Source organism: Coenobita brevimanus, chromosome 20 (assembly GCF_032717465.1).
Source record: "Coenobita brevimanus isolate Jiangsu-jjx chromosome 20, ASM3271746v2, whole genome shotgun sequence".
Lineage (NCBI taxonomy): Eukaryota > Metazoa > Arthropoda > Malacostraca > Decapoda > Coenobitidae > Coenobita > Coenobita brevimanus.
In genome coordinates, this window is record NC_136973.1 from 9,091,709 (window position 1) to 9,117,797 (window position 26,089).

A 26,089-nucleotide genomic window follows, 5' to 3' on the forward strand; every position below is an offset into this window, starting at 1 on the left:
CTAAATCAAACTTTCTTCAAAAGCAAGCATCAGAACTACTTAACAACCCTAATGACAATAGAATATTCTGGTCAACTCTTAATTCTTTCAATAATAACTTTAACAAGTCATCTTCCATTCCCCCACTAAAATCTTCAGATGGCAACATTACAAATGACCCATGTGAGAAAGCAGATATCCTTGCCAGTACCTTTGCCAGAAACTCTACCATAGACGATACCAGCCAGAATGTCCCAGTACTGGAACTTGATTCTCCCGAAAGTGCCCCACTTAAAATACAGACAAGATACGTAAAATCCATCCTAGACAATTTACCTACCAACAAAGCTCCAGGCCCAGATGGAATTCCGCCAATTGTTTTGAATAAGTGTTCCCCTGAACTTGCCTCTGTCCTAGCTAAATTATTAAGACTATGCATACGTACTTCTTTATTCCCAAATTCATGGAAAGAAGCCAATATCTACCCAGTTCCGAAGAAAGGAAGTTCGTCTGACCCCTCCAATTACAGACCAATAGCTGTCACATCTTCTCTTGGTAAGGTATTTGAAACTTTAATTAATAAGCACATTGTTAAACATCTTGAATCCAACAACTTAATTAGTGATAGACAATATGGTTTTTGCCACGAAAGATCCACCATTGACATACTCAATCTCTTAACTCATACCATTCATCAATCAATTGATCTTTTTGGAGAAACTCATGCAGTAGCTCTTGATATCTCTAAAGCTTTCGACAGAGTATGGCACCGTTCCCTGCTGTACAAACTCCCTTGCTATGGACTAACGTCTTTTGTTCCTTTGATTTCTTCATATCTTAGTGACAGGAAAATAAGAGTAAAAGTAGATGATGTATATTCCAATTTCCACTCAATTAATGCCGGCGTGCTGCAGGGATCAGTTCTGGCGCCAACCCTATTTCTGGTTCATATTAATGATCTCTTATCTGTCACCCACAATCCCATTCACTCATATGCAGATGACTGAACACTACATAGTTCATTTACACTCAGTCATCCATTTACAAAGTCTAATATCTCCACCTCTCAACTCAGTACAGTCATCTCCATAAATCAAGATCTATCTTCTGTACAATCAGTGAATGGGGACAAAACAACCTTGTCTCTTTTAATGCTAGTAAAACTAAATATATACAGTTTACTAATAGACAGATATTGCCAGATTCGTACATTACCTTCAGTGCTACTAATATTCCCATCTCGAAAAGTATTGAAATTCTTGGCATCTCACTTAACAGTGCCCTCAGCTGGACCTCTCATGTCAGATCACTTGCTAAAACTGCCTCAAAGAAACTTGGATTATTGTACAGAGTCCGTAACTTCTTCACCGATGAGCAGTTAGCCACAATTTATAAGAGTCATGTGAGCTGTCAGCTTGAATATTGCTCACCCTTGTGGAATGGTTGTGGAGAGGTTGCATTAAGACAACTAGACAAAATTCAGAACAAAGCTGTTAGAATCATTAACAACCCTGCCATTACATATAAGCTACCTCCCCTGCAAGTAAGAAGGAATGTTGTCTCCCTTGCATTATTTCACAAATATTTTTTTGGCAAATGCTCAGATGAAGTTGCGTCCATGGTGCCACTCTCCATGCCTTCCCTCGTGCTACATGGGCATCTGGTAGCGCTCATGACTGATTGTCACTCAGCCATATTGCAGAACTTCTGCCTATCAGAATTCTTTCATTCCCCGAACTGCATCTCTCTGGAACTCGCTTCCCCAGAGTTGTTTTCCTCCAAATTTCAACCCACAACTGTTCAAGTCTAACTGTTACAGATATTTTATGAACAGCGGACACCAGTAATCTGGTGTATGGATTATTTTTTTTTTTACTCATTTGTTTTTCCTTCCTTCATTCTGTTATTTATAAGAAAAAAAAAAAAAATTAGTTTCTTGTCTCCATCCACTGTTTGCATGGTTAATTAATAATTTCACAGAGCAGCCATATTTTCTATTCTCTTCACAGTAGCAGACAGAACTATCATATGATGGGAGAGCACAATTTATGGACAGCCTTGTGTAATGAAGAACGGATATTATGGTTGTTAATTTATTTTTCAGGTGACCACTTCATTTGGTAAGATGCAGATCCACAGTGTCCTTGGGTCCATCATTAACCAGGAACTTACCACCACTTCTGTCCACTCCAGCATTGTCTGCAAAAAATGTTTCAAACTTCTTGATGATATAGACAATTTGGAAGGTCAACTTGTAGGCATGAAGCAGGTACGGTATGTGTGTATATGTGTGTGGGTGTATTTTTTATTGATGTATATTTACATATTTGTTATATAGCCTATCCTCAGACCCCTAAGCTCCCAAATTCCTTGACAATATACAGTTGGCCTTCCTTACAGGCTGCTTCAGTATTTGTGGCTTCAGTTATTTGCAAAACCATCCCAGAATACACTTGTTTAAAGTATGTTTTGATATATGCTTTAAACTAATAGATTAATGTCTGTTGATGTTTTGAGGCACTGCAGAGGGTTCATAGATAATCACATAGTTAAAATACAGCAGCAGGGGCTGTTCTGGGGGACACTGATTTTATGTGGATTTTGCCTTTCACAGTGGGTTTGTGTTACATAGCCCTACAAAGATTGTGGGCAGACACAGAGCTGGGCACTAAATACATTGACTGCATTTTAATACTAAATGCAAGGGAGAAATGTATTTAAATACTAAATACATTTTATAAATATATTTAAATACTAAATACTAAATACATCAATTGTATTTAAATACATTGAAAATTCATTTTAAATATGGTACATATAAATTTCACCATATGTATTCAGTAATTCATGATTAACAACATAAAATGCTTGATAAAGGAAAATTTCCAATTATATATTTCCCTTTGGTTGGAAATATATAATTGGTTGGTCGGAGGAATGTAATTGTTAAACCAACTTCTGTATCTGATGCCCAATTGGCTTCTGATTTTGCTTCATTTTTTACAAGTAAGATATCTCGCATAAGAAGTGATTTAGACAGCAGTTCTCCTAGTGAAGCATACTCAGTTGACTTCCAGCCACGGTGCACCGGGGATCATTTGCTTTCAACATTTCATCCACTGGATGTAAACAAAGTCAAATGTTACATCTGAGAACTTAATAAAACATTTTGCTCACTCGGTCCGTGTAACATGTCACAACTGCCTGATGTGTATGAGCACGCTGCAGACTTTATCTGCAACATAATAAATAGATGCTTCTTAGAAAGTAATTTTGTTCAGTCTGAGAAACATGCTTTGCTTAGGCCCCTAATTAAGAAACCTGGCCTAGTTGTCGAGAGCATGGACAAATTATTGTCCCGTCTCTAACCTGTATTTTTTATCCAAGATTATTGAGTGGGCCATACTCGATCAACTCTTACCACTACTGGAACACAACAGAGTTGTTCCTGTTGTTCAGTCAGCATACAGAAAATACCATTCAACTGAAACTGCACTAACAAGGATTCAGAGTGACTTGGTGGCAAACACTTGTAGTGGGATGTCCTCTCTCCTAGTTCTGTTGGATCTGTCTGCAGCTTTTGATACAGTAGATCATAAACTATTGTTGGATGATCCGTATTTTTGTGGCGTTCGTGATAGTGCCCTTTTGCACCTTAAGTCGTATCTGTCGGACAGATCTCAGAGAGTAGTTGTTGATTACGCTAGCTCTGATTCTGCTCCTCTTGTATTTGGAGTCCCTCAAGGATCAGTTTTGGGTCCAATTCTATGTACTATCTACACAAGTAGTTTATCGTCTCTACTTGATGCTCATGATGTGTCCTATCATTTTTATGCTGATGACACCCAGCTCTATGTTAAGATGTCAGATATCAACGATACTAAGACAAAGTTTGAATCTCTAATGTCTGATATTAAGATTTGGATGGCTAAGAGGAAACTAAAGCTGAATGATGGTAAAACTGAGATCATCATCATCAGAGGAAACAGAAGGGGTGATGACACTGACAATGCCCTGGCTTTGAACATTGGCGTGTCACAGCTGCATCCAGTCAGTTCTGTTCGAAATCTGGGTGTTTATTTTAATTCTAAGTTAAATTACAAAGAACATATTAATCAGGTTGTAAGAGGGTGTAACTTGCATATCAGAAATCTGTACTCTGTGAGAAAATTCCCGAATAGATGGTGCCTTTTAACATTGGTCCATGCAGTGGTCTTGTCTCGTGTTGATTATTTTAATTCACTGTGGGTTGGTCTTCCAAATAATATACTAACAAAAGTTCAGTCTGTGTTGAACAGGGTGGCACGGCTTATCTTTGGTCTCCCCCCGAGAACCTCAACTACCCCGTTTCTGATTGAGTTGCATTGGTTACCAGTAAAGGCTAGAATTGAATTTAAGCTGTGTCTTATTACATTCAAGGTTCTTAAATTTGGTGAACCAAAGTATCTTGCTGAATTGTTAAAACTCCCATCGAAACGCCCGTGTGTGATGTTATGCAGTGAAGATGATTCCTTGTGTCATGATGAGCCAGGAGCCATTCACCAGTCATCTTTCTCTGATCGTTTTTTTGCATATAGAGCCCCTGGATTATATAACAGATTGCCATTGTCCATAAGACAACTCTCTACTGTTGAATCCTTTAAGAGACAGCTGAAAGCCTTTCTTTTTTCAAAATGCTATAACCTGGAGAGAGGTACTATGACGGATGATTATAGGGTTTAATTATTGCCACTTTCATGTATATATGATGTAGCTTGTATTATATACAAGAAATATCACAATTCTTGTAATTGTAAAAATAATGTATGTGTCGAGTGCTAGTGAATTCCCAAAAGGAAGAACTGGCGCTTTTGAGAAACAAAAGGCCAGGTTATTATTATTATTATTATTATTATTATTTTTAGAACAAAACAAAAACCAAAGACCTTAGAACTTACAGTGTACATCCATTGAAGTATTATACTCATTATATCATTGGATAATGCATAACATAACTAATATTTAACCCTTAGGGTACGCAATGCCCCAGCCTCAACTGTCCCCCAGGACGCAAAAACAGGCCAATTTTTTGACTTCCTTAAAGGTTAAAAGTTTTATGCCCGATTTATAGAGCTTGAATTTACACACCTGAAAACGAAAATTTACACTCCTAGACCCAATAGTTACTGAGCTATGGCCTGTCAAAGTTTATAATAGTTATCCGTCACGGCCCCGGCGAGAAAGAAAATACGCTGCTCACACCTGTTTTTTTCGCAACAATACTTACAAAAATCACCAAAATCAATTTTTTTTGGTGTGTATAGATGTTATAAACCATTGTAATGTGCTTAAAAAAAATAAGATAGTTACAAACCCCCTAAATGAATATGATAAATAAAAATTATCCTTCCCTCCTCTCCTCATACCTCCAATCCCCTCCCTCCTCTTCCCTTCCCTTCCCTTCCCTTCCCCTCGCCTAACCTCCCCTCCCCTTTCCCCTCCCCCCTTCCCTCCCCACTGAGCTGTCAAATCTAGCAAGGGAAATTGGTCATGAACCCTCCCAATAAAAATATGATAAATAATAAAAATTATCCTTCCCTTCTCTCCCCTCTTCAAACCTCCAATTCCCTCCCTCCCCTTCCCTTCCCTCCCCTCCTCTTTCCTCTCCTTCCCTCCCCTCCCCTCGCCTAATCTCCCCTCCTCCCTCCCCTCCCCTCTGAGCTGTCAAATGTAGTTTTCGTTTCGTTTTGTTTCATTTTGAAGGCTCCAACATGCTGCCATGCATCGGCATAAAATAAAATGTCTTTTTCAAGTGGGTCTCGACTAAAGACAGCTAAAATAATTGTGGTGTGCATATCTGTATGCAGACACCAATAAATTACAGGTAATGATTCAAAAACACGTGCCATAAAGTGTAAAAAATACGCAAAATATTGGAGGCCGGAGAGGTGCTAGGGGGTGCGGGTGGGGGGTGGGGGGGTGGGGGGAGCTGGTAAGGCCTGGTGGGGGTGGATGGGGATGGAGGGATGGGAGGAGACCACCACAAGACACAAAGGAAGGGCCAAAGTGGAGTACAGGGACATGGAGGGAGGGTAGGGGGGGAAATACCCTACCCCCAGTTGACTGGGGGAGGGAACGTTGGGGGGGATCCACATGGGAGGGGGGGATGCATGAGGAGGGGGTGGGAGGGATTGTTGTGGGTGGTAAGAATGGTGGGAGGTAGGGTAGTAACAAGGTAGTGGAGTAGAGGGACGTGGCGAGAGGGAGGTGGGGGGTACATCCCCCACCGCTTGGTTACGGGCCTGGGTCCCCCCTCTGGTGTGTCCAACACCTAGTTCTGATTGGTTAGAAGCCATCTACATCACAGTTAGGGTGGAGCCAGCTGCCGCCAGTTTTTTGTGGCTGTTGTACGATCGGTGTTGCTCGTCCTCTTAAGAAATTGTGCAAAAAGCCCGATCGATGAGATTAGCACTTCAGGGGTTAATGAGTAGATGAGACAAGTAAATGTAAGACAAACATAAGGCATCTTACGAATTCTCCTTTACTGTTTTACATGGTTGCTGTGGATCAAAGCCAGCTGATACCTGGCATATGGAATAGGCATTTTCATGCCAACCGCTCCCAAAGTAAGCCAAAGTGGCATAATTATGCCAGACCTGGCAACCCTGACTGATGGAACTGAACTCGTGACTCACACCGTGTTTGCTGTTCAGGGTTGCCTGATAGTTGGATGGGTTTATGGCCAAATATACTGGTAAAGAAGTATTTACATTTATGTATTTTGAGGATTTAAATACATTGTATTTAAATACTCATTAAAATATTTAAATACTGTATTTGAATACATGAGAACCAATGTATTTATAAATACAGTTCTAAATACAAAAATTATTTAAATACATATTTAAATACAAATGTATTTAAATACTGCCCAGCTCTTGGTGGGCATGACAGTTTGAAGGGTCAGCAAGTAGGAATTATTATTTTTTTTCAAAGTTCCTGAGTGACTGTACACAGAAGTCAGCCTAGAAGGTGAGACTCAGTTTCATATTATTATGCATCTTAAATTTCTTTTTTTCCCAGCAGCATCCAGCTGCTGTTGGAAAATGATTAATTAGTTTTGGCATTTGGTTAAGCTTCCAGTCCATGAAAAACATCAGCTGTATCTTGACCACCTCCAGTATGTGGATTGCGTGGGGAGGAAATATGGCGTCAGTTTTTTTGTTCACTTTGATTAATCAGCCTTGGCCCCCACATTGCTTGATGATGCAGTATAAACAATTGAATGTTAACCAGTAGCCATGATTTTTTTTATGTTATTTTTATTTATTATTTTTTTACCCTAGCCTTGGGCTTGTATGCCTCAAAATACTTGCATGTAGAGACTTATAGATGGTCATTTTTTTTTTTTTTTTTTTTTTTTTACATACATATATCAAGTAGTGTAGCCCTGTGCCCCTCCATTTTTGATTGGGCAATAAAGGACTGAATGATTGATAGATTAATTTTTGTGTGTTTGACTTTGGTATAGACATGTCCTATTTCTTGAGGCCTAGCAGTTCTGCTTGCTACATGCCTTCACATGTTGGTGTTGATGGTAGGTGGTGGCAGCCATCATCCACTCATTTTATGTAGTGCTCCTGACATCATCCTTCTTTTCATGTGTCTGCCCTCCTCTTATTGTATTTTGTTCTATCCTTCCTCATGTCGTATTGTATTGTTTATAAAGGCTCCAAAATTCTTGCATGCATTGGCCTTGGTCACCTAATGGTGGCTTTCCACGCTGCTTGATCTCTGGCAGCCTCCCTAGTCAGTCCCTTGTCCCTGAGGTCATACTCTGTGATATTGTCTCAGCTCTTTTTCAGTCTGTCTCTTGCAACCCTACCCTTGACATTCACTCTTGTCACTTTCAGCACCCAGTTGTCATCCTTCATCCTCTCTCTGTGTCCAAACCGTCTCAGTCTGCCTCTCATCACAACACCAATACACTCCAGTCCCATCCTTCCTCTGAACTCTTCAGTTGTAAACCTAGCCCTCCCAGGCCTAGCATTCAAAGTTGCTCTACACATCCTTTTAATCATTGTCATATCATGGTCTCTTTCCATGGCATAAACCCAAACTGCATCTCATCAAACTTCACTCGTTCGCCAATCATGCCTTCCAAGGCTATTGCAATTACCTTCATTATATGGTCCAAAAGTTTTATGCCTCTATAATTTCCACTTTCCAGGGCATCACCCTTCCCCTTGTATACATTTACAGTCACACTCTTCAGCCAGTCATCTGGGACAGCATTCTTATATATAAGCATATTTCTCAAATCAGTAACGAAACTCACTCCTACATCTCCTAAGGCCTTCAGCATTTCAGCAGTCAACCCAGACACATCTATTGGCTTCCTCAACTGCATCATGTCTATTGCCTAGCTTACAGTAGCAACATCAGTCAAAGACCAAGGGTCAGACACGGGATCCACTGACATACCTTCCCTGTTCCAGTCAAACTCCCCATTCAGCAACCTTGTGTACCTTTTTATTACTCTTCTTTCCGCTTAGAAAGTCTGACAAATGGGGATGGAGAGCAAAGCAGTTGTTAACATGATTGGTTTTTGGGGTGTACAGAGAAGGAATGCAGTGCCAGGAAACGTGACACTCGCACAGGGGAAGAATGCCGTGAAGCGACTGAAAAATGGGAAAGCAGCTGAGGTTGATAATGTGTATGCAGAGATGATTCAGTGTAGTGGAGAGAGTGGAATGAAGTGCTTGTTGGAGATATGTAAGAAGGCATGGATGAGTGAAACTGTCCCAGCAGAGTGGAAAAAGGCTGTGATTGTACCCCTATACAAAAATAATGGTCAGTGAAGTGAGTGCAAGAATTATTGTGGCATAAGTTTATTGAGTGTTGTAGGGAAGGTATATGGAAGAAGTATTATAGAGAAAGTAAGGGAGATATCAGAAGTGCCATTGAGCAACAAACAAGGTGGCATTAGGAGTGGCAGAGGATATGTGGATCAGATATTTGCAGTGAGACAGATAGTGGAGAAGGCTTGCGAGAAGGACCATAAGGTGTTTATGGTATTTATGGATCTGGAAAATGCATACAACAGAGTAAGTAGAGAAGAACTGCAGAAAGTTTTGTGCATGTATGGCATAGATGGTAAGCTGCTAGGTGCCGTGAAGAGTTTTTATGATGATAGTAAGGCATGTGTAAGGGTAAATGGACATCTAAGTAAATGGTTCACGATCAGTGTGGGCGTGCAACAAGGTTATGTGATGTCCCTATGGTTGTTCAATATATTACGGTATATGGATGGTGTGATGAGAGAAGTAAAAACACGAGTAATGGAGAGAGGGATGGCGCTGGTCATGAATGGTGATGGATGGAATATCTCAAATTTGCTGTATGCTGATGATACAGTGCTACATGCAAATATCAGACATGAGCTTGATAGACTAGTGCAGAGTTTTGTAGATTTCTGTGATCGTCGTGCCTGGAGAGTAAATGTAGAAAAGAGTAGTGATAGTTATTGAGAGAGAAGGTGACTCCCAGTATGATGTTACAGTGAATGGAGAGAGACTGGAATTGGTAAGAGAGTTCAAATACCTGGGTACAGCAATAGAAAAGAGAGGAAACTATGCAAAAGAAGTGGAAAGTAGAGTGACACAAGGAAGGAAAGTAGCTGGTGCAATGAAGACCTTGATAAGAAACAGAGACTTGAGTTTTGCAGCTGCATGAGGCTTACATGAAGGAGTGTTAGTACCAACATTAACATACGGATGTGAGATTATGGTGTGGCATGAAAATAGAAAGTCAGAAGTAAGAGCAGCAGAGATGGGATTGCTGAGGAATGTATGTGGAGTACAGAGAGTGGATAGGATACGGAATAATGTGACTTGTGAAAGATCTGGAGTGAGGAAGTCTGTCGACACCAGAATCGAAGAGAGTGTACTGAGATGGTATGGTCATTTTTCGTTTTCGTTTTTGTTTTTAAAGGCTCCAACATGCTTGCATGTGTTGGCCTTGGTCACCTAATGGCGGCTCTCCACGCTGCACGATCCATTGCAGCCTCCCTGTTCAGTCCCTTAACCCTGAGGTCACACTTAATGACCTCGTCCCATGTCTTTCTCGGTCTACCCCTGATAACCCCACCCCCAATATTAACACTTCTCACCTTCCTCACCCAGTTATCATCTCCCATCCTCTCCACATGTTCAAACCATCTCAATCTACCTCTCCTCATCACAACACCAGTACACTCCAGTCCCATCCTACCTCTCAACTCTTCCATCGTAAACCCAGCCCCTCCAGGCCTTGGACGCAGCGACGCACTGCACATCCACCTAATTATTGTCATTTCTGTACGTCTGAGCCGGCGAATATCTTCCTCCTTCACTGCCCAGGTCTCACTACCATACAGCATTACACTCCTAACACATGCTGCATACAAAGACCCCTTAGCACGTAGGGAGAGTCCTCTCAATGTCAGGAGAGGCAAGAGCTCCCTGAACTTCTTCCAACCACTTCTCACCCTAGCCACAGAGCTAGCTCCAGCCCCACCTCCAGCACACACCATGTCTCCCAAATAACAAAACTTTTCCACACACGCAAGAGATTCACCAGCAAGTTCAATCCTTTCACGTCTGACAATCTCCACCTGCTCATGTGGAGAGAAAGGATGACAATAGATTGGTGAAAAAGGTACATCTGAGTGAATTTGAAGGAGGGAGGAGGCGAGGTAGGCCAAAAAGGTGGAGGGATATGGTGGATGAGTGTGTGAGGAAGAGAAGTATGGAAATTGGTGAGGCCATGGGACCGACAGGAGATCGAGGTGGCTGGATGAATTTTATGCGGAGAAATGCCTGACCAGGGAATTGCCACCCCATTTTAATGTGAGAGTATTCAGATTTGGCTGTATCAGATTGGTATATGTGAAGCTACAGATTGTGGTGAAATTTTTTGTGGCCCATCTGATGGAGCCAGGATTTTGTGGGCTTGAATGATGAGTGAATGAAAGCGTGGCCCATTGAACGGACAAAGTTTGGCTGTCTGGTCATTGCCACTCCTCACCCTGCCCTAGAGTGGGAAAGGATGTCCAGATGATGATGATGATGATGATGATGACTCTCCACTTCAGGTAGTTTTGCACTGAGTGACTAGCCTAATGGTTTTCTATAACCTAAGAAACTGCTTACAGTGCTGGGTGGTAATCATATAACCAAATGACAGGGTGATGTGGAGCCTGCAATGATGTCCCAGTACACTGGTTGGAGATGCAAGTGTAGCATCCATTTGGGAACCTAACCTCCACACTTCTTCCCATGCCTCATTAGGGCGAGGTGCTGTCTGCTCCAATGGAATGTCAGTTCACTGCATGGGATGACCCTGCAGGAGCAGTTGCTTGTCTGTGGTTGGTGGACTTGTTTGGCCAGAGAGGCTAGGGTTACTCAACAACAGCAACAGCAATAACAACATAATACAAACCATCCCAATTGAATACAAACTGGGGCTGTTCAAGAGTAGTTTGGTGGCATAAACAGGGATGTTTTTATGATGTGTTGGTGTAGTCTGTTTCATTTTAATGAATTTCGGATAATCAAACTAGTTCTTGCCCTAGCGTAGGATCAAACTTGCATTGTTTCAAACATCAGACCTCTGTTAACCACTTGACCATACCCTTGAACAAACAACAAGCAAACACTGTCATCAGGCACTTTTCATACGTCAGCCATCTGAACCTCCATTGCGATGACTGGCGTGTCATTTGACACAAGAGGCAGTTCCTCACAGACCCAGACTTTGCATCCTTCACCTACAACCAGACGAAGCACATCATTAACAGCCTTAAGCACTCGTCTGCCTGTGGTCCAGACAACATAAGCAACATACACCTTAAACACCTTGGTAAACACCTTGGATCACAAGGCATACAAGCACTCACCAACATATCACACTACAGCTACTCGCACAACATAATACCCAACATTTTGAAGCATGGTACTATCATCACTATCCCCAAACTCAACAATGACCCCACTTTACCTTCCCCACACTGCCCTACCACACTCCTCTGCACCCCCTCCAAAGTCACTGAATGACTGGTATTACAATTAGTTACACCTCACATCCCCCTAGCCCCATCACAACATGGTTTTAGGCCACTGCACTCCACAAGCACTCTTCTTACAGACCTCGCACAAAGAGTTTTTGATGGCATCAATTCAGCTAGGTCACCACACAGAACACCTCTAGTCACACAAGACATTAGCAAAGCTTTTGATGCTATCCCCTGCCAGAACCTCACAAGCAAAATATTCAACACAAACATGCACAATAACACAAAAAGATGGCTGGCAAACTATTTAGCAGGCAGATGTGCACATGTAACATTTGCTGGTCAGCATTCAACATCAGAAACTTCACAAACGGCATCCCACAAGGATCTGTTTTGTCCCGTACGCTCTTTAACCTATACTGTACATGCACGGCATACCCACACCCACACACCACAGATACCCATAGCTTCTTGTGCAGACGACACACACCAAAACTCAAACACAGCCGCACACATCCTCCAACCTTACCCCAACACACTACATGAATGGTTCACCACAAACAGACTCACAATAGCCCCAGCCAAATCTACAGTGACCCTTCTCACAAACCGGGGAGCAGAACATAGTCACATTCCACACCTAATTACAAACAACACTTCCCTACTACACACACACACACACACACACACACACACACACACACACACACACACACACACACACATACAAAGAACAGCAGCCAAAGTGGTCCCTAGTCTGGCAGTTCTGTCGTACAGAGAGAGGCTGGAAAAGCTGGATTTGCCTTCCTTAGAGGAAAGGAGAAAGAGAGGCGAGATGATTGCGGTGTTCAGGACGATGATGGGAGTAGATAAAATTGACAAAGAAGGTCTGTTTGTACAAGAGGACACAGAATGAAACTGAAGAAGCCAAGCTGCTTAAAAGATATCAAAAAATATAGTTTTCCTTATAGATGTATAGACCTGTGGAATAGCCTGGACAAAGAGATCGTCCAGTCAAAAAACTTAAATGAGTTTAAAGCTAAATTTGACTTACTGAGATATAGAGATGGGACCCCACGAGCGTAGCTCATTTCCTGTATATCACAATTAGGTAAATACAGTTAGGTAAAACACACACACACACACACACACACACACACACACACACACACACACACACACACACACACACACACACCATCAAGGGAGGAATTCGAGGCAAACTGTTTTGTTGGATGCAAGATTTTCTCATAAAAAGAGAAATGAGAACAGTACTAAGAGGAAACTGCTCATCATGGAAAGAAGTGACAAGTGGAGTACCACAGGGTTCAGTGCTGGCACCAATCATGTTTTTAGTGTATATAAATGATATAAACAGTAATACTGGAAATGAGAGCTATCTGAATATGTTTGCAGATGATGCAAAACTACAAAGGGGAATTACTAACACAGACTCTTGTAAAGAGCTACAAGAAGAATTAAATAAACTTCATGAATGGAGTAATACATGGCAAATGGAATTCAATGTGGACAAGTGTCATGTAATCAAGTTTGGTAAAAGTGGAAAAAGACCGGATTGGGGTTATAAGTTAGGAAATAAAACCCTATACACATCAGAAAGAGAGAAGGACCTAGGTGTGATTATCAATAACAGACTATCTCCGGCTGACCACATCAGCGAGAAGGTACAGAACATGTATACACTGCTTGCAAATATGAGAATAGCATTCACATACATAAATGAAGACATGCTAAGAAGGATAATAACATCATTCATTAGACCAACCCTGGAATATGCATCAGTAGTCTGGAGTCCTCATCTCAAAAAACACATAGACAAGATTGAAAAAAGTTCAAAGGGCCGCTACAAGATGGATACCAAGCTTAAGGGACCTAAGCTACGAAGAAAGACTAAATAAACTGAATCTACCAACACTACAGGAGAGAAGGAAAAGAGGTGACATGATAATGCTATATAAGTGCATATCAGGGAATGAGAAAATAGACATAAATGATTACTTAACATATGGAGAAGCATCAGCAAGAGGACACTGCAAAAAACTGCATAAGAAGAGAGGTGATAAAGACGTAAGGAAATTCAGTTTCCCAAACAGAGCAATTGATCAATGGAATGCACTACCGAATGAAATAGTGTGTGCCAAAACAATTCACAAATTTAAGGATATGTACGATAAATATGGTTTAAGACACGGGACAGTACGAGCTTGACTCATTCCTGTAAAGATACAATTAGGTAAGAACAATTATCTTCACCAAACTACATGCACAGTACACACTACACTTCCTATTCAAAATTTACCAAAATGGCGTCAATTCACCTAGCCTCGGAGTCCCCAGGGGGGGGGACCATAAATGCCCCCGCCATCTGCCCCTCTCCCGGTGACGACTCGAGGTGCCTGGAACCACTGTCTGACTCTCTTCTTCTTCATTTCTGCAACATTCGCGGCCTTTCATCTAACTTTCGGCTCTGTTGAGCACCACCTCTCCTCCTCTAAACCCTCACCTTCTTTTCTAACAGAGACTCAGCTGTCTGAGGCAACTGACAAGCAAACCCTTTTCTGTATCCTCCTACTTTCTCTATACTCATTTCAAAGCCAAAGGTGGCTGTTGTGTATACATACGCAACGACTTATCTTGCTCTCGTGTTCCTGAACTTGATTCTTCTGAATTCTCCACTCTCTGGCTTCGGCTTTCCTGTCATTCTCTGACTAAATATATCATGTGCTGTTTACTTATCCCCTAATTCTACTGACTATCAAAAATTCTTCGACTATCTTACTTCTACGATGGAACACATTCTGTCCATTTCTCCTTTCTCTGAAATCTCCATTCTTGGAGATTTCAATGTTCACCACCACCTTTGGCTCTCCTCTCCTTTCACGGATCCACCTGGTGAACAAGCCTACATCTTTTCTATCCTTAATGACCTAGAGCAGCTTGTACAGCACCCTACCCGTATCCCTGACCGCCTTGGAGAGAGCTCCAACATACTTGACCTCTTCCTCACAACTAATCCTTCAGCTTACTCTGTTAATCTTTTCTCTCCGTTGGGCTCCTCCGATCACAACCTTATTACCTTAACCTGTCCTATCGCTCCAGTACGGCCTGCGGACCCTCCAGGGAAACGTCGTCTCTGGCTTTTTGGAGTTGCGGACTGGGAGGCCCTCAGGCAGTACTTCTTTGATTTTCCCTGGAATGATTATTGCTTCCATGGCCGTGAGCCATCTGAGTGTGCCTTGCGCATTACGGAGGTTTTTCTCTCGGGCATGGAAGCATACATTCCTTTCTCATATCCTTTGACTAACGCAAGAAAGCCTTGGTTTAATCACGCTTGTTCTAATGCTGTCCGCAACAAGGAGAAGGCCTACAAAAGGTACCGGAGCCAACCCACCCCTGAATCACATAATCTTTACGTTTCTGCCCGGAATCGTGCTAAGTCTGTTCTTCGCTCTACTAAAAATAATTTCATCCATACTAAATGCTCTCAACTCTCCAACTCGAATTCTCCCGCTCCTTCTGGCACCTTGCCAAAATCTTTCTAACAACTTTACCTCATCATCCTTCCTCCTCTTTTCTACTCTGATGGTTCTGTAGCTATCTTCTTCTACTGATAAAGCAGATCTCTTCGCACAGACTTTCTCCTCCAATTCCACCTTAGACGATTCCGGTGCTGTTCCTCCATCACTTCCCCCTCTGACTTCCTCATGGCTGACATTAAAATTTCTTCAGTTGATGTATTTTCTGCCATTACTGGCCTCAGTACTAACAAGGCATATGGGCCTGATGGGGTCCCTCCTGTTGTTCTCAAAAACTGTGCTTCTGTGCTTACACCCTGCCTAGGCAAACTATTTGCTTTGTCTGTCAACTTGTACCTTTCCTTCTTGCTGGAAGTTTGCTCTCATTCAGCCAGTCCCTAAAGAAGGGTGACCACTCCCAACCCTCCAACTATCGTCCAAGTGCTTTAACGTCCTGTATTTCAAAAGTTTTCGAGTCAATTCTTAATAAAAAAAATTTTAAGGCATCTTTCCTATCACAACCTTCTTTCCGATCGTCAGTATGGGTTCCGTCAAGGGACGCTCCACTGGCGATCTTCTCACCTACCTTTCAGACTCCTGGTCATCCTCCTTTTCGGGACTTTGCGAGTGCTTTGCCATTGCACTTGACATCTCAAAGGCTTTCGATCGAGTCTGGCATAAATCTTTAATTTCCAAACTGCCCTCCTACGGTTTCTATCCTTCTATCTGTACCTTCATCGCTAGCTTCCTTTCTGGTCGTTCTATAGCTGCTGTCGTAGACGGCCATCGTTCTTCTCCTAGATCTATCAACAGTGGTGTTCCTCAGGGCTCTGTCCTATCACCAACTCTCTTCCTTTTATTCATCAGTGATCTTCTAAGCTGTACATCTAACTCTATCCACTCATACGCTGATGACTCCACCCTTCACCTTTCCATTCTGTTCCCGCAACGCCCATCTCAACAGTTACTTCAAGAAACAAGGGATGAGGCTATGGCACACCTAATGTCTGACTTGGCTCATATCTCTGACTGGGGTAAAAATAATATGGTTGTCTTTAATGCTTCTAAGACTCAGTTCTTACACCTATCAACCCGACAAAATCTTCCACAGGTATACCCACTAATGTTTAATAATATTCAGATTAATCCTGCATCTTCCTTGAACATGCTTGGGGTTTCATTTACTCGGGACTTATCTTGGAAAGATCATATTGCATCTCTTGTAAAATCTGCTTCCAAGAGATTGGGTGTGCTAAGCCGACTCCATCTTTCTTTACCCCTGCACAATTGTTGACTCTATACAGGGTTTTATCCGCCCCTGTGTGGAGTACAACTCCTCATGTGTGGGGAGGCTCCCCACATACAGCTCTTCTCAATAGGGTGGAGTCAAAGGCTTTCGTCTCATTAACTCTCCTCCTCTTACTGACTCCTTCAACCTCTGTCTCTTCGCCGCACTGTTGCATCTTTATCTCTTTTCTATCGCTACTTTAATGGTCACTGCTCCTCTGAACTGTCTGCTTGCATTCCTCCACCTCTACGACGGGCGTGTAGCACCCGTCTGGCAGCAAACTCTCATCCCTTTTCTGTCCAACTCTCTAATGCAAGAGTTAACCGTTACTCCCAGTCTTTCATTCATGCAACAGGTCAGCTCTGGAACTGTCTCCTTCTGTCTGTATTTCCTCCTGCCTATGATCTCCAGTCTTTCAAACGCAGTGTGTCCAGGCATCTCAAAATGATCGGATCTTGAATTTGGCTCTCTATTGTATTTTGTTTTTCTCTTGGAGGGAACTGTTACTGGGGGCTCATGGCCTTTGGTTCCTTCTTCCTCGCATAAAAAAAAAAAAAAAAAAAAAAAAAAATTAGGTAAGAACACACACACACACACACACACACACACACACACACACACACATGGGAAAGAGACGAATATGAGGACCTGGCAGAGAGTATAATTCAAAGTATAAGATCATTACTACATAAAATGGAAGAGAAATCGGAAAGAATTATACTAACTGGGGATTTCAATACAAATATAAATTGGAATACTCTAGATATAATTAGCCAAGAAAGCTGTTGGGACCAAAAGCTCCTGGATCTAGTACAAGAGTTTTTCCTAACGCAACATGTGAGGGAAACCACCAGAAAAAGAGGACATGATGTACCTTCAGTGCTAGATCTAATATTTACTTGGCAAGAAAATGATATTGACAGTTTAATATATCACCCTCCACTCGGCAAAAGCGATCATGCAGTACTAAATTATAACTTCAGGATAGCATATGACATAGTAAACAGCAATGACAGTTACAAAAAGAGCCTAAACTATAAAAAGGGAAATTATCAAGACCTAAAGAAGTATTTCTTAGAAGTTGATTGGGAAAATGAGCTTAGAGGACAAGATTTAAATTCTGTATATAAAAAATTCTGTGAATTTTATGAAATAGGAGTCCAGAAGTACATCCCACAGCACAAAGAAGCAGATAAGAAAATACAGAAATGGTTCAATACAGAATGTAAAAAATCAAGAGAAAGAAGAGATTTGTTGTGGAATAGATACAGAAGACACAATAGTGAAAGGGCGTATAATAATTACAAACAGGCAAGAAACGACTATACAAGAATAAGGAGGGAAGCCCAAAAACAGTTTGAGGAGGATATAATAAATAAAAGTAGTGATCAACCAAAGCTGTTTTACGGCTATATCATAAGCAAAAGCAAAGTAAAAGATATAATACAATCCATTACGGACGAGGGAATCACTTATACACAAGAGAAAGATATTTGTGAACCACTAAATAAGAATTTCCAATTAGTTTTTACAGAAGAAAAAAATTTTGAGAGGGACTATGTGGAACACGCATGTCCACACATACTACCAGATATACAAATAGCAGAAAAAGTAATACAGGAGGAGTTAAGTAGATTAGACAGAGGAAAAGCAAGTGGTCCTGATGAAATTTCATGTTAGGTATTACGAGAATGTGCAGAGGAGTTAAGTAAACCATTATTTGTAATTTTCAAGAAATCCTTGAGTCAAGGTAAACTACCTGATATTTGGTAGAAAGCAAATATTGTCCCCTTTTTCAAGAGAGGAAATAGACAAAATCCACTCAACTACCGACCAGTATCACTGACCAGTGTTGTAAGCAAGGTATTAGAAAAGCTTATAAGAAAAGCTTGGGTAAATCATCTAGAAGAGCACAGTATGATTACAGAAAGACCATTTGGTTTCAGAAAAGGAAAATCATGTGTTACTAATCTGTTGAGCTACTATGACAGAGTAACAAACACAATACAGGAAAGAGAAGGATGGGTGGACAGTATCTATTTAGATTTCAAGAAAGCTTTTGACACAGTACCACACCAAAGACTTTTATGGAAACTGTACCATCAAGGAGGAATTCGAGGCAAACTGTTTTGTTGGATGCAAGATTTTCACATAAAAAGAGAAATGAGGACAGTACTAAGAGGAAACTACTCATCATGGAAAGAAGTGACTAGTGGAGTACCACAGGGTTCAGTGCTGGCACCAATCATGTTTTTAGTGTATATAAATGATATAAACAGTAACACTGGAAATGAGAGCTATCTGAATATGTTTGCAGATGATGCAAAAATACAAAGGAGAATTACTAACACAGACTCTTGTAAAGAGCTACAAGAATAATTAAATAAACTTCATGAATGGAGTAGTACATGGTAAATGGAATTCTGTCTATCTATCTATCTATAGCCCGACGCCCTAATCCCGCAAAGGGTGGCCGCAGACAAAACGCCTCCAAGTCACTCTGTCACCCACCATTTCACTCCCCTCCCCCCAACTCACCCCCCCCTCCCTCATATACCTCTCAACTCCATCCCTCCACCTCATCCTCGGTCTACCCCTCCCTCTCCCTCCCTCCACCTCACCTACATACACCCTCTTAGTCAGTCTTTCATTCTCCATTCTCTCCACATGTCCAAACCACCTCAGTGTATTTCTCCTAATCTTTTCAACCACATCCACATCTACCCCACAACGTTCCTTCACTTCTTCATTCGTCAACCTGTCCCTCCACGTCACTCCACATGCTCCTCTCAAGTAACTCATTTCCACTGCTCTCACTCTTGACTTGTTCCCCTCTTGCAAGGTCCACGCCTCGCTTCCATACGTCAGGGTAGGGATCACAATACCATCATGCAGTGACTTCTTAACTTCCATACTCACCTCCCTATTTCTCATCACTGCTTTCAGTGTACCAACAACCTTTCTTCCCTGCTGTACCCTTTCATGCACTTCATCCCCCAAAGTTCCATCAATGTGGACAGTTGTCATGTAATCAAGTTTGGTAAGTGGAAAAAGACCTGATTGGGATTATAAGTTAGGAAATAAAACCCTATACACATCAGAAAGAGAGAAAGACCTAGGTGTGATTATCAATAACAGACTATCTCTGGCTGACCACATCAGCGAGAAGGTACGGAACATGTATACACTGCTTGCAAATATGAGAATAGCATTCACATACATAAATGAAGACATGCTAAGAAGGATAATAACATCATTCATTAGACCAACCCTGGAATATGCATCAGTAGTCTGGAGTCCTCATCTCAAAAAGCATATAGACAAGATTGAAAAAGTTCAAAGGACCCCTACAAGATGGATACCAAGCTTAAGGGACCTAAGCTACGAAGAAAGACTAAATAAATTGAATCTACCAACACTACAGGAGAGAAGGAAAAGAGGTGACATGATAATGCTATATAAGTGCATATCAGGGAATGAGAAAATAGACATAAATGATTACTTAACATATGGAGAAGCATCAGCAAGAGGACACTGCAAAAAACTGCATAAGAAGAGAGGTGATAAACACGTAAGGAAATTCAGTTTCCTAAACAGAGCAATTGATCAATGGAATGCACTACCGAATGAAATAGTGTGTGCCAAATAATTCACAAATTTAAGGATATGTACGATAAATATGGTTTAAGACACGGGACAGTATGAGCTTGACTCATTCCTGTAAAGATACAATTAGGTAAGAACATGCAAAATCCTTGGTGTAACATACAATACATCAGTGTCATTTAAACAACACATCACAAACATTAAAAACAAATTAACACCAAGACTCAGTGCCTTAAGGTCACTTGCCCATACAACATTTGGACACAACAAAGAAACCACCACCACAGTATACAAACAATGTAAATGTTCAGTGATGAATTATGCAAGCCCTGCTTGGGCTGCCTCACTAAAACACACTACAACACTACAGACCATACAGATCAAGGCCCTAAAAATAATCACAGGCTGCACAGCTACTACATCCACAGACCACTACACCAAGAAATCAAAGTCCTCAAAGTCAAGGATCATCTAGACATGAGAGGCACACAAATTCATGCTGCAGCCTTCACAGACCCACACTATCCACTACACTACATGGCAACACATCCACACACACCAAGGAATATCAAAACAGCACCCAGCACATGATATCTTACACAAATACTGTCATCTTTCTCCCTCTCACCTGCCTCAAACCAGCTTCCAGAGGCGTATCCGTGCTCAGTTTGCACGCAGCTCCATTCAGTCACTGGAAGACAACACACAGCTGCATGCATGGCCTCCTGATATTCACTTTTCTGAATCCTACCTCCCTCTTGAGGACAGGGTCTGCCTGGCTAGACTGAGATGTGGGCATCATCCAGTCCTCATGAGTTACCAGAGGAGGCTGGATGACTCCGTCGCTGATGCCTGTCCAGGATGTAACACAGCACCCCATACTATTAAGCACATTATGGAAGACTGCATTGCACACAGTCGCTTGCACTAACAACACAACATACACTCCTTGAGAGCTCTGTGGGAAAGCCTGGTCTCAGTCGTGGCGTTCCTTAGGGACTCGACTCTTCGGCCAGACTGCCTAGGGAACTACTGTTACTACTACTACTACTACTACTACTACTATAACTCAACCAAAGTTAGTCCTCACTGAAACTTATAGGATGTTTGCAGGCAAAATGCTCCTTGAAATGAAACAGCTTTAGGTGAGGTATGATTGTGGTGCATGAATCAGGGGATAAAAGTATAAATACAGTATCACTTTCTTTTTTTTTTTTTTTTTTTTTAACCCGCCCCATCCCGACCACTTTTCCACCACTGACTCCCCCCAATCCCGACCATTTTTGGATTTTTTTTTTTTGGCTCAAACCTCCGCTTTTGGTGAGAAACATCGAAAATTCATAGAGAAATCGCTCACCTGAGGTTTAAAATACTCGATCCAGGTAGGAGTACCTCCTTACCTTGCTGGGTTTTCTAACAGGCTGGCACCAAAGAAAACGAGTTCTGTGGGAGGGTAACTATTTCACACCACTCATAAACGGTATTTATTTATTTACTTGGTACGAATTTATATGTAGTACGAGAGTATATTGGTTTTCAAACAGTAATATAGGCATTATAAGCATTGTTTCACTCACTAACTCATCACCATACCTGACCTTTTTTTGCCACATTACCTGATCATCATTTCTGACTGTTTCTTCCTCTAATGTTTGTCCTCCACATTGTCATCGATTGGGGAATCACTCTGGCCTTGAATTTCGTACCATGGCATGACATGGCTTTACTGGCCAGGTCACTGATAACAGGTGAATTGCTGAGACAATGGCATGCAGGGGGGGGAGGAGGTCATGCTGGGTAAGGCATTGTCCCTGCCTGGCATCTTGTAGAGGAAGGTGTCCCATGTATTCGTACCAAAAATCACTTGCGAAAATTGAAAATTGTGCAAATTAGGGACCTTGCAATTGATTCACGTTTATGTACATCGACGGGATTGGCAGTGACAAAACATGTGGACGTTAATTCACGTCGACAGGACGCCGCGGGTTAAAGCAATTTGATAATGAATCACAAACAGTTTCGAGTTAAGAAAAGGTATTAAAAACATTTGTAAATGAGCATTATCTGTAAGTGTAGAAGACAATTGTGTACATATGATAAAACAAGTAATGTATTGTACAGGAGGGTTCCTGTGATACAGGTACTGTATATGTAATGATCAGTACAACTTGTGTCCAAGGATGATTACTCTGTTTTCATGTGAAAGTATTTATATCACAAAACTTTTCATGATAAAGTTAGGAAATCTCAGTAGCAAGTGATTTTGTGCATCATAACAACAATATCTATCATGGATAAGATAGGAAATGTCAGTAGCAAGTGAATTAGTGGATCATTATGGAAGTAGGGGTAATAATGTAGGCTATGGATAATAGACATTTTGTAATATCCATTGTCTTGGGTGCCAAAGTCTTTCGTGCAGTGTGGAACAATACTTTTGTGGTAGAGTGTACAGTATTTTCTGTAGGCACTTTCCTTCCGATTCAGTTGTGAAGTATATCAGGGTCCCAGTGTCTGTTGCCTGTGTTGGTGATGGATAAGAAGAGAACCCAGTGAGCATTCTACAGATTAGAACATGCAACTGTCACATTACATATCAAGTTCCATGTTTCATTTCGAGATGTGAACAGATAACGGTAAAGAAACTCTACATGAGAGTCTTGTGGTCAGCCTGTGAATTGAACCCAAGCCCTCTTGGTTGTTATCTCAAATTTATCTTTGATAGCTTCAGGAAAAAGATTCACAACAGCTTTTGTCATACCTAGACCTTTTTCAGCCTAGTTGATGGCCTAGTGTAGTCGGATTGAAGGGCAAATTGGACTTAACCAAGAGAACTCACTCATACCTCATAACTAAAGCTCACTTAATTTCATGTAACCATGATTTACCATAATATTCAAGGTATGGGAGTGGCCCAATTCTGTCAGTTAAAAACAAACTGGCATTAGTGAGTGGAACCTATACAGGTTGGTCAGTTTTTTTTTTATTTGAAGGCAAATGAAGATGTTAGGAATGTGGAGGATGTTGAGGGAATGTGGAGGATGTTGAGAGAAACTGAGAAAGTGTTAATTAAACTGACAGAAGAGCTTAACCCATGGATTGCAAGCCACAGCACAGGCTGTGCTAACCTTCCTGTGGCCTTGCATCACTGCTAACTACTCCACCCCTACTCAAATTTACGCATGGGACTACGCAAAGACGGAGAGAGAGAGAGGGATTGTTTTTTTTCACCAGATGATGCCCTGGATGTTTATCTTCAAGTTTATAGTACACAAAAGCTTTTTTTTTTTTTTTTTTTTTTTTTTTTTTTTTCCCATCACTACATCCCTATGCAAACTTAAGCATGGCACTAAGCAGAGATTGTGAGAGAGAGAGAGAGAGGCCTTTTTTTCACCAGATGATGCCCTGGATGTTTATCTTCAAAAACTAAAAAAAGAAATTCATTTTTTGCCTACCACGGGAGTGGGATAAAAAAAGGTAATTGCGCCATCCATGGGTTAATTACAGTTGTGAGACAGTTTCTGCTCATTCTTAAATTCCTCTCCTGGGTGGAGGGAACTCATAGCCAGGGTTTTACACCTAATGAAGATGTTGCTCAGTGTTAAGGTGGGGGTTCAGAGATTGCCAGAGTACATGAGGAACATCTTGGTGACAGTTACTCATGCAGTCTAGAAAACTTTGGAATTTCCAGCAGCAGGTCTTTATGTATTGTGAAACCCTGATTACTGCTCCCTCCAGTCAGGGGTTGGTGTAGAGCATTAGTACAAACACTGGTGTATGGCTACATCTTGAGGCACAGATACATATTATATGTAAGGTAGAGCAAATGTATAAAGGCGGTTAAGTGTATAATGGCCCAGAAATTGATGATAGAGGATTCGTTCATTATGTTTTGTTTATAAAGGCTCCCACATGCTTGCATGTGCAGCGTGGATGATGGTGTAACGGTAGCACACTCGTCCCGCAAGCGAGAGCTCCCGGGTACGATTCCTGGGTCAATCACGAGACCTGTAGGCGCGGTCTCCTTTGCCCTAGCCTGTTCGTACCTAGAACTAAAAATAGGTACCTGGATGTAAAATCAACGATAGCGTTTCGTATTCCAGGGGAGTGTTTGGGAGCTTACTTTCCTTGTCTGTTCACGGTTCGTGTATGTTTGTGTTGTCCCCTGCCCAGTGCAGCTGCCAAGTAAACTGCCCATGCATGGTGGGTTAAGCCCTGATGCCTATTCCTTCAACTAAAATTCACTTCCTCACCAACTAATTCTTCCCCTGTCCCCCTTCTTCCTTCTGACTTGGTGGTAGTAACCCCAACATTTTTGGAGCTTACTTTCCTTGTGCATGTGTCAGTCTTGGTCACCTGATGGCAGCTCTCAGTCCTGCTCAATCTCTGGCAGCCTCCATGTTTAGTCCCATATCCCTGAGGTCACACTCAGTGACCTTGTCCCAGGTCATTTTTTGGACTACCTCTCACAACCCTACCCCTAACGTTAACACTTCTTACTTTCTCTGCTCAACTGTCATCCCCCCTCCTCATCACATGCCCAAACCATCTCAACCTACCTCTCCTCATTGCAACACCAGTACACTCCAGTCTCATCCTACATCCTAACCCTTCCATCATAAACCTAGCCCTCCCCCAGGCCTTGCATTCAAGGATGCACTGCACATCCACCTAATCATTGTTCTTTTTGTACATTTGAGTCTGTGAATATCCTCTTCCATTACTGCCCAGGTCTTGCTGCCATACAGCATTACATTCCTAACACATGCCGCATACAAAATTCTTTAGCACAGAGGGAGAGCCTTCTCAGTGTCAGGAGAGGCAACAGCTACCTGAACTTCTTCCAACCACTTCATACTCTAGCCACAGAGCTAGCTCCAGCCCCACCTCCAGCACATAACATGTCTTCCAAGTAACAAAACTCTTGCGCATACTTGAGAAACTCACCAGCAAGATCAGTCATTTCACACTTGACAATCTCCACATTCTCTCCTCGACACATCGCGAACATGAAATCAGCATTTTCTTGCAGTCTACCTCTGGTACCACTGCATCTCTTATGCACCCACACATCACAAACACTGCACAAGGTGGAATTATTTCTCTTGCCCTTGTGGCAGACCACACTTGTCCACTCTCCCTCTTCTTTGACAGTACTGCCACCAAACCCAGATACCATCACCTTGTTTTATCTGCATTTACTCTTAAGCCCTTGTGCCCCATATAATCTCTCCACTTCCTAAATCTTTCCTCTGCCTCCCATTCATTCTTTGCAACGAACACCAAATCATTGACCGGAGAACCAGTTGGATAAACATCGATTGCAAATTGAACACATTATAACTTGGGTTCATTGGAGATACATTTCTGGAAATGGTCAACCACAAAACATGAATACAGCATAACAGTAAATTCCAACTCGTTTAACCTGATGACAGTGACACACCTGAGAGTGACAGAGTTAAAAGGCATCTTGAAACAGATAAATGACTTTAGGTTTGCGTGTAGGTGACCGCTGCGGCTTTGTAGGAGGATTGTAGTGATCAGTTAAGCAAAAATGTTGATTGTAAATTGATAAATGGTGACCATCGAGGCTGCATAGGGGATCATGATGATTGTGCAAGTAAAAATGGCAATTGTACATTAAAA

At 41.7% G+C, this 26,089-nt stretch overlaps 1 protein-coding gene across 1 annotated transcript in view; it reads left to right on the forward strand.

The window, feature by feature from the left end:
* The window catches only part of LOC145391899 (uncharacterized), a 41,678-nt gene that overhangs the window by 4,448 nt on the left and 11,141 nt on the right, over positions 1-26,089 (forward strand). The window contains exon 2 of the mRNA XM_080266396.1: positions 2,084-2,248. Within this exon, the coding sequence (XP_080122522.1) occupies positions 2,084-2,248 (165 nt within the window). The remainder of the gene's footprint in view (positions 1-2,083; positions 2,249-26,089) is intronic.